This window comes from Periplaneta americana, chromosome 7 (genome assembly GCF_040183065.1).
Source record: "Periplaneta americana isolate PAMFEO1 chromosome 7, P.americana_PAMFEO1_priV1, whole genome shotgun sequence".
Classification (NCBI taxonomy): Eukaryota; Metazoa; Arthropoda; class Insecta; order Blattodea; family Blattidae; genus Periplaneta; species Periplaneta americana.
The window spans coordinates 188,496,076-188,510,877 of record NC_091123.1 but is presented as its reverse complement, the minus strand read 5'-3'; the positions used below and the strand labels follow the sequence as shown (position 1 = coordinate 188,510,877).

The 14,802-nt window shown below is 37.3% G+C and overlaps 1 protein-coding gene across 1 annotated transcript in view; it reads left to right on the top strand.

The window, feature by feature from the left end:
• Positions 1-6,935: 6,935 nt before the first annotated feature.
• Positions 6,936-14,802, top strand: part of LOC138702763 (uncharacterized) — an 89,026-nt gene continuing 81,159 nt past the window's right edge. The window contains exon 1 of the mRNA XM_069830063.1: positions 6,936-7,161. Within this exon, the coding sequence (XP_069686164.1) occupies positions 7,030-7,161 (132 nt within the window). The 5' untranslated portion in view covers positions 6,936-7,029. The remainder of the gene's footprint in view (positions 7,162-14,802) is intronic.

Here is a 14,802-nt window from a genome sequence, read left to right as displayed (position 1 = left end):
AGAGAATTTTATAGAGAAAATGCGGCCTCTACCAGCACGGCTGCGCGAGCTGAATCTGTCAGATTTGGTAAAACACAGAGGTAGATTTTTCAATGTTACTCAATGGATGATCGAGTTAAATCAAACTCGGAAAGAACTAGTAAAACTTTCAAGCGTATCGAACTTATATAAAATGTTTCTTGATATGCACAGAATGTTAAACATGAGCACAGATGGATGCAACGGTAAAGAACTGTCTAAGTTGATCCAATCAAGAAGTCATCTATTGATGAAAATGCAAAACTTCACATCTAATGTCTCTATTATTAATAATTTCATTAAGCAAGAGAATTTGACAGAAGTGTTAACTAATGATTGGATCGAGCAGCTTTTGAACTCGACGAGGTGGGAACATGAGGTTCGCGAAACACGAAGAGAACTATATATATTGAAACATGTTGAATATATGAGGTCATTTATAGGATTCCTGGAGCCATGTCTTTCCGTCGTCATATTTGTAATAGGGTTTATTGGAAACTGCACGATTTTGGTAACGTTCGCACGCCATCTCAAGATACGCAAATACAGCAACATGATCATCCTGAACTTGGCAATAGCGGACTTGGTGTCCCTCGTCATCAACCTGCCAGTGTTCTTCTTGTACAGGAACCGCCTCTGGCTGGCTGACTCGGTCAAGCCTCACGTGTTCATGTTCTCGCAGTTCCTGTGCTTCGGCCTGAGCATACTCTCAACGCTGGCCCTGTGCCTGCAGCGCTTCTCCACTACTCTCAAGCTGTCGGTCATCGCAGCTTCCATCCTGCGACAGTCGACCAGGAAGAGCTGCCTCACGGTGCTGGCCACAGTGTGGACACTCTCCGTCGTGTTCGCGCTTCCCCATGGCCTATACGCAGACATCAAAGAAAACAAGTGCCTGGTGAAAAGGGGGCAGTGGCCATGGAAACTCGTTCTTTTCGACATGATTGTGTATTGCATCGTACCCTTGGTAATAATGATCTTACTGTCCACAGTGACTATCCGCAATTTCAAACTAAGAGCCCTCAGAATTCCAGACAACATTCCCGACAGTCAGAAGACTTACCTGAGGAAAGTGCTCGCAAGAAGTACAAAGGTTGTAATCCTGAGCCCAATAGTCTTTGCCATTAGTTTCTTTCCTTATGTCTTGTTACACTTGCTGCAATACTTGTTGGAATTCGATCACAACACATTAACGTTTGGGATACTAAGAGTTTTCACGTATTGTTTAATTTTTATCAATAGCTGCTACAACCCAGTGTCTTTGTACGTCGTAAGCGGTACTTTCAGACACTATCTGAAGACACGGTTTGCCTCCAGGAAGCTTACAGACCAGCGACAGAAAGAACAAATCAAACTTCGCACATTAGGAAGGACATCAGAAATTCCTCTGTGATAAGATGTGTTCTGAATAAAGTGTATGTAACCGAATGTTCATTACGAACTTACGAGGGCACACGTTTGATTAGGAAGCCATTTCGCAGGCGCGCACTTTGCATGCTATTGTATTGTATTGTATTTATTAACATTCCATGGTATTCATACATGCTTACAGCTAGAATATGGAACAAGTCAAAAAACTTAATACTATTATAAAGTCTTAATTTATAGTCACAGTCTAGATGAAATATATACAGACGAGATTTACAATGTAGTCTACTAGTACAACACAAAGTTTTAGTATCAATTTCATGAAGCGTTATTGAATGTCATGAATTCACCTACAGAATAGAAGGCGTGAGAAATTAGGTACTTCTTTAATTTGGCCCTAAATAATTTTATGTTTTGAGTTTCATTTTTTATATCGATAGGGAGGCTATTACAAATTTTTACTGCCATATAACGCACTCCTTTTTGATAGCACGATAGACTTGCTGATGGAGTATGAAGTCATTTTTTTGACGTGTTTTTATGCTATGAACTCTTGAATTAGTTACAAAGTTTTCACGATTACATACGAGGAAGACTATTAATGAAAAGATATACTGACAAGCCATCGGCATCATTTGTAGTTTTTTGAAAATAGTCCTACACGATTCCCTAGATTTGGCACCTACTATTATTCTAATTACTTTTTTTTTTGTAATAGAAATATACTGTTACTATCTGTGGAATTTCCCCAGAATGTTATTCCAAAACTCATTACCGAGTGGAAGTATGCAAAGTATATTGTTTTTAAGGTATTGATATTTACTATCTTCTGCATACATCTAATAGCAGAACAAGCCATACGGGGCCAATGAAGAGAGTCAATGGTCGCTGCCAGGAGCAGCTCCTGAACTATACAATTACGTGAAAAATAACAGGAGTAAAAACAAATGACACAGCAATGATGACACAGAATGAAACAGTTTCAACCTGCAGCGCGAAATCGGTGTGCCTTCGGACATGGTCTCCTAATCGAACCTAGTTACACTCTTTCACTTTTGTTAACGAGTAAAATAACTGAGGCGTGCAGTTTCAAAACCCTCTAAATCGATTCGAGCAAATTTTCCAGGAAACGAAAAACACATTCACTGCTTTTGTTTTTATTTTAAAATGACTGATTTTTTCCTGATGAACTTGACTTGAAAGTAGAAAACATCAATATAATTTTTCATATAAATATTTTAAACCATTTGCCAAAAATTAATGTTTTTTTTAGTGGATTTTGGAACTCAGTCTTTATTTAGCGGATATTGGAAATGAACTTTAAATATGTCAGGTTTCAGACACGAGATAAAGTCTATGAAAACAAAGATTTCAACTCATTCAATCATAAGTGTTCTGCTCATGGGCAGATTTTTCACTGCAAACCCAGCATTCTCCAATCTTTCTTATTTTCTGCTTTCCTCTTAGTCTCTGCATATGATCCACATATCTTAATGTCGTCTATCATCTGATATCTTCTTCTGCCCCGAACTCTTCTCCCGTTCACCATTCCTTCTAGTGCATCCTCAGTAGCCAATTTCTTCTCTGCCAGTGACCCAGCAAATTTCTTCTTTCTCTTTCTGATCGGTTAAAGCATCATTCTTTCTTCACCCACTCTTTCCAACACAGCTTCGTTTCTTAATCTGTCTGTCCACTTCACATGCTTCAGTCTTCTCCATATCTACATTTCAAATGCTTCTATTTGTTTCTCTTCATTTCGTCGTAATGTCCATGTTTCTGCCACCTTACAGTGCTACACTCCACACAAAGCACTTCTCTAGTTTCTTCCTTAGTAGATTTCAACTAACATATTTATTTATAAAAGAGTTACAGGGATATTATTGATTATTACACTGTTCACGTAAATAAGAATGCAGATTGAAGATAAAGAATTACTCAAGAAACAATCTATAATCATGCTACAAATTTGGATATGGTGGGCTACGTGTTCGAATACATACGAAATTAATCATTACTCAGCTGTTAATGGAACACTGTTGAACTGAATTCCAACAGAAAAATATCTTCAAATGTATGTACCAATCACACATATCACAATTGAATCCCAGCAACAAAGAACATACAGTTCAGTCCAGGGTTTACTTTGAACAATCATTTTATAAATTGACATTTACTCCTGCAGCTTCAGGTGGCCAAAATGTTTCCTTCGTGTTTTTCTACTTCCTCTGCTTGCTCTCCATTTCCATTGATGAGATGGGCATAAAATTCCAGATCGTTGTTTGTTTTCCACAAAGGACCGAAATATTTTGAAAAAAAAAAAAAAGAAGTTTATCAATATCTTGAATTTTCTCCCTTTTTTTACTGTCACCCCCAACTGTTTTCTTTGCAACTGCATGTCATGGATTGCTTCTCGTCGTTTCTGAAGACTTCGGTAAACTCCAAAATCGTTACGATAGTGGCATTCTCCTCTCACCTGACTTCCTTTTTTGAAGAAAATTCGTCCACACCTGTGGAGTAACGGTTAGAGCGCCTGGCCGCGAAACCAGGTGGCCTGGGTTCGATTCCCGGTCGGGGAAAGTTACCTTGAGGTTTTTCCGGGGGTTTCCTTCAACCCAATATGAGCAAATGCTGGGTAACTTTCGGTCCATGGACCCCGGACTGATTTCACCGGCATTATCACCTTCATCTCATTCAGATGCTAAATAACCCAAGATGTTGATAAAGCGTCGTAAAATAACCTACTGAAATAAAATAAATAAATTGAAGAAAATTGTTTTAGAAGGGGCTAGGTTGAAAATAATTTCAGCACCTGTGTCACTCCTTTCCTTCCAGCTGCTGACAGGAACATCATATCCTAGCTTCTTAACAGTTCCTTCTTGTACATAAATTCTTATGTATTCAGAAGAATCAGTGATCGTATTTATTTTCCTTATTCTTTTTCAACCTACCAAAGACCCTACCTGGCTGGAAAAGATGATAAGGCATACCAAGTGCCAGATCTCACAATCAGTAGGCCTACACTACTAGAATACGGTATTCAAAAAATAGGTACTGGTTATTGAGAATATTGGTATTTAGAGGATATTGGAAAAGTGGAGAATGGATTTAGGGGATATTGGAAAAGTAACTATTTTTCAGATTAACTTTTTCACTATATGTAGAGCTCTCTTGAACATTCTTGATGTATAGGTCAATTGAGTGCAATAATCCTTACCATGAAGAGATAAAAAATAATTTTGGTGAAAAAGTGGATTTAGAGGGTTTTGGAACTGTGTGCCTCAATTATAATCAGCATTAGCTACATCATGTATGTAAATGAACATCTATGTTCAATGCACATTTTAAATAAAATATTATTGTAATTGTTTCTTTAATGTCCCATTTTTTTATATTAACTTTTTACAACCCTGAAGTCTATTTCTTCCGAGTACCTACACTTCACTGTACTTCACAAGAACTTGATAGTCTATACCAGCGATCATCAGCACAGTGCACCCTCGGGCTAGCGTCTCTTACCCGTGGATAAGAGACTGCACTATGGTGCATCCGCAGCTGCTCGCGGGTATACTCTATCCCTCTTCTTGCTGCACGACGGGGCATATTACGTTTCACAGCTTACCGTTTACCCTTTTCAGCGAGTACTGACACCACTGGTCTACAGCAATAATAATAGACTCTGATGTAGAATCAAGCAGTACTTTTCAACAAATATTATGAATAAAATTGCAATTTAATGTAGAGTCAAGCAGTACTTTTCAACAGATATTATGAATAAAATTGCAATTTAATGTAGAATCAAACAGTACTTTTCAACAGTTATTTTAAATAAAATTGCATTTTAATGTAGAATCAAACAGTACTTTTCAACAGATATTTTAAATAAAATTGCATTTTAATGTAGAATCAAACAGTACTTTTCAACAGATATTTTAAATAAAATTGCAATTTAATGTAGAATCAAGCAGTACTTTTCAACATTTAACTACACTATCTCGCGCCAATAACTTAAAACTCTCCTAGAGTCTTCAAATATTATAAATCATACATCAAATTAGTCTTACAGAAATGTAGATTTTTTAGGCCTAAAAACAAAAAAAAAAAAAATTCATTTTTGGCCATTTTACACTTTATGGTTACCTTAAATAGTCTCGTTAAAGTTGAATTCCCATGCTCTGGACGAGAATCGAACCCGGGATCTCAGAATTTATAATTTATAATCACGAATTCTGACCGCTCGATCATGAAGAATCTGCTTATCATATCGTCATTTTAATAGCATTGATAGATAACATCGCCTACTGTTTATGCAACTAGCAGAACCTTGGTGTATCTAGGGTTGCAATGTATTCTAGGAATGCTACCAGGAAAACTCTACACCGCCACTTACAAGGGAAGGGTTTCGGCTCGAACAGGAATTTCGTATCCAAAATTTGTATACAGGCCCATCTTTACATCTCTGTAAAGCTCCCAAAAGCATTCGTTTGTGTAATGTGTGGTTTGTCTGTTAGAGCACTGTACAAGTTAAGGGGTGGGAGAGCACTGCACAAGTTGAGGGGATGGGACACCTCACCCGTAAGCCTAGCCCAGCCTAGAAGCTAGTGCGACTGGTAAAATGTCTAGAGCCCATTTAAGAACATTTTTCTCCAACGTTCTGTCTAAAAATATTGCAGGTACTCAAACATGTACACTGTTGTGTGAGTCACTGAATGCGCACAAGGACGCAACCTTAATAAATGAATTATTCCAAGGCTAGGACGTGGAATGTATGATCATTCCACCTAAAAAACTAAATATTTCCAGCCTCTGGATATCTATTTCCTTAGACAATACAAAATATATGCTCGGAGGATAACACTTTGCATATGGACTTTTGCAGAGTTCCAAACCTTAACTTGGGAAATCGAGTGTTTATAATGAAAATGCACTCTGTTATTCATAACCAGTTGTCTGCTCCAGTATACCGCCCTATGCTTCAGTATTCCTGGCAGTCAGCTGGTTACGTGAATCCTGAACAAGTCTCGGACTTCAAAAATGTAATTCAGGTGGCATTTGATTTTTCAGCACTGGAGTGTGGTTCAGAAGATTGTTCAGGTGTTGCTTCTGCGTGTTGTGCTTATTGCTCTGCTCCATGCTGTTTCATGCATTTTATAGAGAATCCTCGTGTAGGGCTACATTTTTAAAGAAGTGTATTGACCAATACCAACCAAACGGAGAGTTACACAAATGAATGCTTTTACGGTCTTCATCACCATTGTGAGGTAAGCGTCTGTACAAATTTTTAACCAAAAATTCCTGTTCGAGCCGAAACCCTTCCCTTGTTAGTATTATCCGGCAGCTTTACAACTGTAGATCCAACAATCCACAGTAGCATTTGCTGTGTGCCCGTGCGATGCTATGTTACATTACACATTGCGATAGTCTCTACACTCACGACTGCAAGGAACGAAACTGGCATTTCTTTCGTGAGAAAAAGATCAGCTGACTTGCTGTAACCTGCTTTGACCTTGGAATGCAAAACAGCAGAGCCTTGCTGGGTCTGTAGGTAAATACGAATACTACTAAATACAGTGGAAAGGTCACAACGAACTGAATGGATATTTCTCGCGTGATAAGCTATAAGAATATTGATAGAAATTACAGATTCACATGAGCGGCGGGAAAGCCATTGCCTGCTGTCATGGCGGTTTGCCTGCAGCTAGAAGATGCCGGCAGTCAGTTCTGTGTCATCAGTTGAACAGCGCTGTTGCAGCCATGTTGCCGCGAGTTGGCGGATTGCTGGTAAGTGTGCCTACTCGTCACTAGCGCGTCCTGGTTTTGACATGCATACCCGCATGAAAAGATAAAAGGATACATTTTAAGCATTGCAAAATGTACCCTGCTCAGTTATATTTAGGCAGTTGATTTAATGACAAATCTGGATATGCACTTGTCCTTTTAGGCCTAAATTTGCTAAAAGCGCCAATTCCGCTTCTTCCAACTAATATTATTTACAAAAGTGAGAGAAAACTCTTTTTCTTAATTATTTTTATTTAAAATACATAACGATCATTTGGGACACAAAGAACCAATATTTGATATCCACGAAGAACTGACTCACCAAAACACAATTATAGAAAACTAGCACAAGCATTACGCAAAGAAGTCACGAACCCTGCACCTTGAATTACGAAGTGTTCGGGTGCTGTTGAAACCATTGCTGTCAAATATAGTATATATTGAAAACTCTACATAAATTGGGTAATTATAACATATTCAGAGATTTTGTGCCACCCAACATGAAAAATATTTATCCTCAATTGTTCTATATAGCCTTCTGTACACTTTTAACACTTATATAACCATTGATTAACTTTATAACTTTTTTACTGTGTTAACATTAGGAAATTACCTGATGACTAGATATTCTTCATTGTGTCATGAATAACGCCACTTCGAAACCAGTCAGCCAGGCAATTTTTTAAGTTATAAAGTTACTTACTTACTGGCTTTTAAGGAACCCGGAGGTTCATTGCCGCCCTCACATAAGCCCGCCATCGGTCCCTATCCTGAGCAAGATTAATCCACTCTCTATAATCATATCCCACCTCCCTCAAATCCATTTTAATATTACCCTCTCATCTACGTCTCGGCCTCCCTAAAGGTCTTTTTCCCTCCGGCCTCCCAACTAACACTCTATATGCATTTCTGGATTCGCCCATACGTGCTACATGCCCTGCCCATCTCAAACGTCTAGATTTAATGTTCCTAATTATGTCAGGTGAAGAATACAATGCGTGCAGTTCTGTCTTGTGTAACTTTCTCAATTCTCCTTAACTTCATCCCTCTTAGCCTCAAATATTTTCCAAAGTACCTTATTCTCAAACACCCTTAACCTGTGTAAGTATATATCACGATTAAAATGTTTATTGCTCTTAGCTGTTAACGTACAATACGTATTTATTAACAAAGAATGACAGATTTCAAATGCTTACTGTGAGCCACAGCCCAATGCTAATGTTGTTGCTATGAACCACGCATAGTGACGTCATCTCCCCTCGCCACTGACATGAGGACATCGAATTTGCTGTGAAATTGACCGTGCAGCCGCAAACTGTGCTGCCACTTTCGAGTTTTAGTTTTGCAATGTTAATTGACGACAGACACTTGGAGTGAACCGTAGCGAGTGGGTGAGGAAATTCGATATCTCAGCCAGTTTGTGCTAACTTGGGCTCTGCTGCACTGAATCCATCACTCACAAGCGTCTGCTGTATCCCACACGGCAAGTTGTGCACAGTTCATTGAAATGCCGAATGCTGACCGGACATTCATCCCTGACGGACACATTTCCATCTGCCAACAGAATATCCGGAACTGGAGTGACGAACAACGCATGCACATGCCTGTAGAACTGACGGTCCTTACTTTTTTTTAAGAACGTAATCACACCGTGAGCGTCAACGTACAGCAGTAGCAAGAAATGCTGGCAACGGTAAACTGCCCGAGACAACACGGTCACATTTACGTCGCTTTTGAAACTATTTTCCGTAAACAGAAAAACAATAAGTTACTAGATATGATTACACTACAGCAGAAGCTATTCTATTCGAATTTGTAACGACAATCATCTACTTGAACCGTGCTAGACTTGTACCTATATAAATTAAGTGAAATTTCTTGCTCACTGGGATTATACACACTGCGTCTTGTAATACAGAAAACCACAGTTTCAGCTTCTTAGTTCAGCGTATGGGAAAATTCTTTATCTTTGAATAACAGTTAAAATAAAAGCGGCAATATCTTTGGCAAGATGAAACAATATATTGCATTGCCACGAAACTCGTAAACAATATTTTCATGAGAACGTATCATTTTCTTGTTAATCTTTTCTCTACATTTTCTATTTATCTATGTGCAACTTGCAAACAGATATAATTATGTGCCTTAGCGGTCCTGGACTACTGCTGAGTTCTACAGGTAACGCCTTACCTACATGTTTATAATAATATCTGAATCATTTCTATACAACGAATATTATATACAACATAAATGTATTCAGAATTTATTTCTAGTTAATTTTACAAATGTACGTGTAGGCCCTAAAATACTCCCTTCTTACTTTGATTTACAATTCATTTTATATATTAATATGCCTGGTAAATTATTAAATAAATATATAATAAATTTCAATCTTAAGACATATCAACTTGCAAATGTTTATTTGCTATGTAATAACACTATGAACGTTTTCGCCGTTTAGGGCATCTTCAGATATAACAAAAAACATATAATCTGGACCTATAACAGTAAATTATGCAAATGACAAAGAATAGAAAACAATATATGTAATACATAAGATTCATGAGCTATATGTAAATATGACATAATGCAGGATGAATATAGAGATAATCTTTGAATTTTAAAATTAGACTAGACGAATATTTTATACATATAGCTCATGTTACAATTAAATATACAATGGTTAAAATTTGTCAATGATGTTAAAATTTAAAATTTATAATGATGATAATAAAATATTTTAGAGTAATCATAGCTGAGAATTGTCGTGAGTTACAAGATAGTTTGCGTAGCTGATGTTCGTGTATTTTGTAAATGTTTCATTTAGAGAGATCGTTGGCTTTTGAAATGGATGTTGTTTGACGATTGGTGACTACTCTAATTTGACATCCTATTACGTTTATTGAAGTATATAAAATGAAGATGTTATTTGTATGTGCTGGTGTTGGTGTGTTGGTGGTTTTAAGAGAACTGAGACCTAGATAATCGTGTGTATTGAGGTATGTAGCGGCGCAAGAAAATGAAAGGAACTATTTGAATGGCGTATCAAGATCAATGTGACAAGATAGTTTGCGTAGCTGATGTTCATGTATTTTGTAATTGTTTCATTTAGAGAGATCGTTGGCTTTTGAAATGGATGTTGTTTGACGATTGGTGACTACTCTAATTTGACATCCTATTACGTGTCATCACGTTTATTGAAGTATATAAAATGAAGATGTTATTTGTATGTGCTGGTGTTGGTGTGTTAGTGGTTTTAAGAGAACTCTTACTTTGACCTCGGCAAAGTTATGTACAGTGGCGTAACTAGAAGCTTGGAGGCCCTGCAGAAGTCTTTTGAGTTCTATAAAGTAAGACCATTTGATGTATAATATCTGAGTAATTTGTATAGCATTCATATTATAAATCCCTAACTCTAAATACAAAATAGATATTCATACTTTATTTCTATTTAAATTTTATAAACATGTATGACATTTTCATGCCTTCAAACTCGTTCTTATGTTGACCTTGGCAGAGATATCCATCACTACTTCTTCAAACTTCTCAGCAATGTCAAATCTTTCAAATTGTGCTTCTCAGATAACTTTTTATCATTTTAAGTTTGGAAAATGAAGGCTTTCCATTGCTAGTTAACAGCAGTGGCCAGAAACCAAAATAAAATCTGTACAAACTTACGGAAAACTGGATGAAAGGAAGTCATTTTTCCCTATAAGAAGAGAGCCTACTTCTCTGATTGTTGTCACTTTTGATCTCATTACTAAGTGCCTGTCGTATACATATTTAAAATTTCTTGCGGAAATGCCTGTTGTACGTATCTGTGAACACTTGGCTCTATGCAGGAGATCAATGTTACAGCTTGTATCATATTATTATTATTATTATTATTATTATTATTATTATCATCATCATCAGCATCATTATTTCAACCCAGAAATCTTAGTAACAGTCTATTATTTACGAAAGCATTGTGTGCACAGAAATGAACGCCATATTATATTTAATTAATTGGTGTTTATTTATTTATTTGTTTATTTGCTTATTTATTTATTTATTTATTTTTATTTATTTATTTGTTTTTGTTTATTTTTTATTTTTATTTATTTATTTATTTTTATTTATTTATTTATTTTTATTTTTATTTATTTATTTATATTTATTTATGTATTTATTTATTTAAGCACTAATATTTAATGTGCTGTACAACAGCCAGGGGTCAATAACAGTTGAGCACATGACAATTTCATAACAAGAACAATAATAATAATAATAATAATAATAATAATAATAATAATAGTAGTAATAATAATAATAATAATAATAATAATAATAATAATAATAATAATAATAACAGGTGCCTTGTGTGCTCCTGGATATTTGCAGTCCAGCCCCTGCTTTCGTTCCTTCTGCCTTCTTATTTCTTGAGTTTCATTATTGCTTGAAAGTGAATTCTCCTGAAAGCGAGAACGCAAAAGCGAATGTGTACAAATATTACGCCGTTTCATGAAAGTAACTTAATATCACGGAGTAGTAGATATATTAGAAACGCATCCGTGCAGCCATGAGTGCTCTCGCTGTGGTGTGAAACCTGTCCTCTGATGAGCGGTTCATCACCACGCGAGAAGCGAGCAAGATGACCTCTGACGTCAAGGTACGCAGGTGTGACCTGAAAGCTAACACGAGGCGGAGTGGATTCCAAGGAAAGAAACAGCGCTTTGTTTGTGTGTGGATTACATTTTGGGATTTTTGTCGGTAGAGTTGTAATCGTGATTATCTCCTTATCACCATCACTGTCTTCATCGTCACATTCTATCTATGCTTCAATTTTCAGTTTTTCTTGGGCATGGAAGTTATACTTCTGCGAAGAGCTGATTTTGCTCATGTAGTCTCCTCTGCAATTTCACAAGGTGCAGGAAAGAGATACGGTTTTACCTTTTTACCTGAATCTAAACCATTTCCGCTAGATATGTAGTGAATCACTTATTGTGTAAATAAATGTTAGTTTATCACCAAGTCAGTTATTCATCTGAAATGAAATAGTACATTATGCAACGAGCCTATAATGGTAGTAATTAAGACGCGAGTATGTTTATGAAACGAGCGCGAGCGAGTTTCATAATTTTCATACGAGTATATATATATATATATATATATATATATATATATATATATATATATATATACTAACAAATGTATTTTTTACCTTTTATTTCTGTCGACTATATTCATGTTTTTATTTAATATCACTGGCTTCTGTCGCATTATCAATTTATATTAAAGTAGAGGCTTGTGCAGCAGATGCTGCTAAGTTCATTAGGAGATCAAATCAATTTTTTTCAAATTTATTTTCAATGAAGAATACCAGACATTTTGGAAGTTATTTGTTTCCATAATAATGAAACATAGGCCTACCCCTTTGAATTGTTTTCTTCATGCTAAATACTTTTTATTTAACCTATACATCTTCAGTTCTTGAGTTGCAATGCGAAAACGCAAGTAACAATGTCAGAACGATCAGTCGGTTTTACATGTGGGAGTGAAGCAATAGCTATTTCAGGTCATTGCGGATTGTAGGTTAGAGTTAATCCTCTGCCCCCGAGCCCCCGAGCCCCCGTGCCCCCGTGCCCCCGTGCCCCCGTGCCCCCGTGCCCCCGTGCCCCCGTGCCCCCGTGCCCCCGTGGCCCGTGCCCCCGTGCCCCCGTGCCCCCGTGCCCCCGTGCCCCCGTGCCCCCGTGCCCCCGTGCCCCCGTGCCCCCGTGCCCCCGTGCCCCCGTGCCCCCGTGCCCTCGTGCCCTCGTGCCCTCGTGCCCTCGTGCCCTCGTGCCCTCGTGCCCTCGTGCCCTCGTGCCCTCGTGCCCTCGTGCCCTCGTGCCCTCGTGCCCTCGTGCCCTCTGGCTCACTGGCCCTCTGCCCTCTTCTCTTCTCTTCTCTTCTCTTCTCTTCTCTTCTCTTCTCTTCTCTTCTCTTCTTTCCTTTTCTTTTCTTCCTGTTTTCTTGTTTTTTGCCTTCTCTCTCCATTCGCTTGCTTTCTACGTGACTCTCAATCTCTCCTACTGTATCTTAGATCCTTGTCATTGTTACAAGTTTCATATTCAATATCTACATTGCCTTCAGCGTCATCATCAGCACCATCATCTGAACTTTCATCTATGATCTGCAGAGTAGTGTCGATCATCACGTAAGTTTTCAGCCAGTGTTACTTTATTAGATAAAACACACTTAAGGGAATAATAAACTGCACTAAAAGAAAATTTTCTATTAATACTGTTGATACGTAAATCTGACGTACACTTCCAAATAATTATATCTCATAATAAGTTGGCCAAGCGTGTAAGTTGCAACCTGCTGTCACGACTACAATAGTCAGCAACAGAAAGACGGAGGCATGGCTAGAAGGAGATGCTCTCTTGGCGGGAAAAGTAGTGAGGATCAATTGTTTATCCATTATACGTCAAAATTACGTACGAGAGAAGTTTTAAACAATGGCATTACTTCCTTGTGAGCAGGAAGAAAACCACTGTTTGATTTCCACATATCCTACAAGTTTAACACAAGCAGTGTTAAGTTCATAACAATAACCTTAGTATCTCGTTATCATTATATTACTTCTCTTCAAATAATTATCTACAGTCAGACGGAAAGAAGTTTATGAGATTATACGTTTTCGTGCATAAAATCTGATCTTCACGGTGATGTCGATGTTATAGGCATTCCTAATTTATAGTCTCATCAAATGTTGACGCAACATCCGTCGATCGACCACGCTGTTACGTAAGTTTTATAGATTTCAGTTATATATATATATATATATATATATATATATATACTGATATTGCAAGTTATCTTGAACCTTCTGAGCGGGGTCAGAGGGGCAGAGGGAAGGAAGCGCGTAACGTGGGTGGAGCCAACTGAGTTGTTTGCGCATGCTCCGCAGCATAATATCTTGTCAAGAAACATAGAGCTATTTCCTTCACTGCGTACCAGTAGTGTTAACATGGAGCAGCAACCACAGGGTAGTAATTATGGTGAATTCACACCACCGCGGAGAAAAAGTAACGCTGTTATCCATAGCCGAGAAAGAGAAATTATCGCAAATATAATAAAATCAAGCGTTGCGAGGAGGAAAAATTAAACAAATATTTGCTGGAACCTCTTGCTAAGGAATATGAGAGAGCGGCTAAATACTCTGGCAAAAGTATTAGTTCCGTGAAGAGAATTAAAAATAATATTGAATTACAACCCAATGAACCTCACACTACTCCGGGAAAGAATAGGTATGTAATGTTTAGAAATTATTGCTATAATAGTTATGTACAATAGTGTGTGTATTGAGAGCGACATAATGAGTTACTGTTGCAAGTTATTATTTTCTTATAGTTCTACTAAACATATTATTTCATTACAGAATTAGACTTATGTAAAGTTGAAGTGGACGACTTCGATCAACATGTTATTCGGGATAAAATCGAAGAATTCTATCGTGTTCAGAAAGTAGTACCTACGATTAAGAAGATAATTCCGAATGGATGATGCCATTGACGAAATAGTTAATTTTGGAACAAGCGATGATGGCAGCAATGATAGGGATATGGATTGTGTATGATTGTAAATTAATGTAAATTCAAATAATAAGCCTGTAAAATA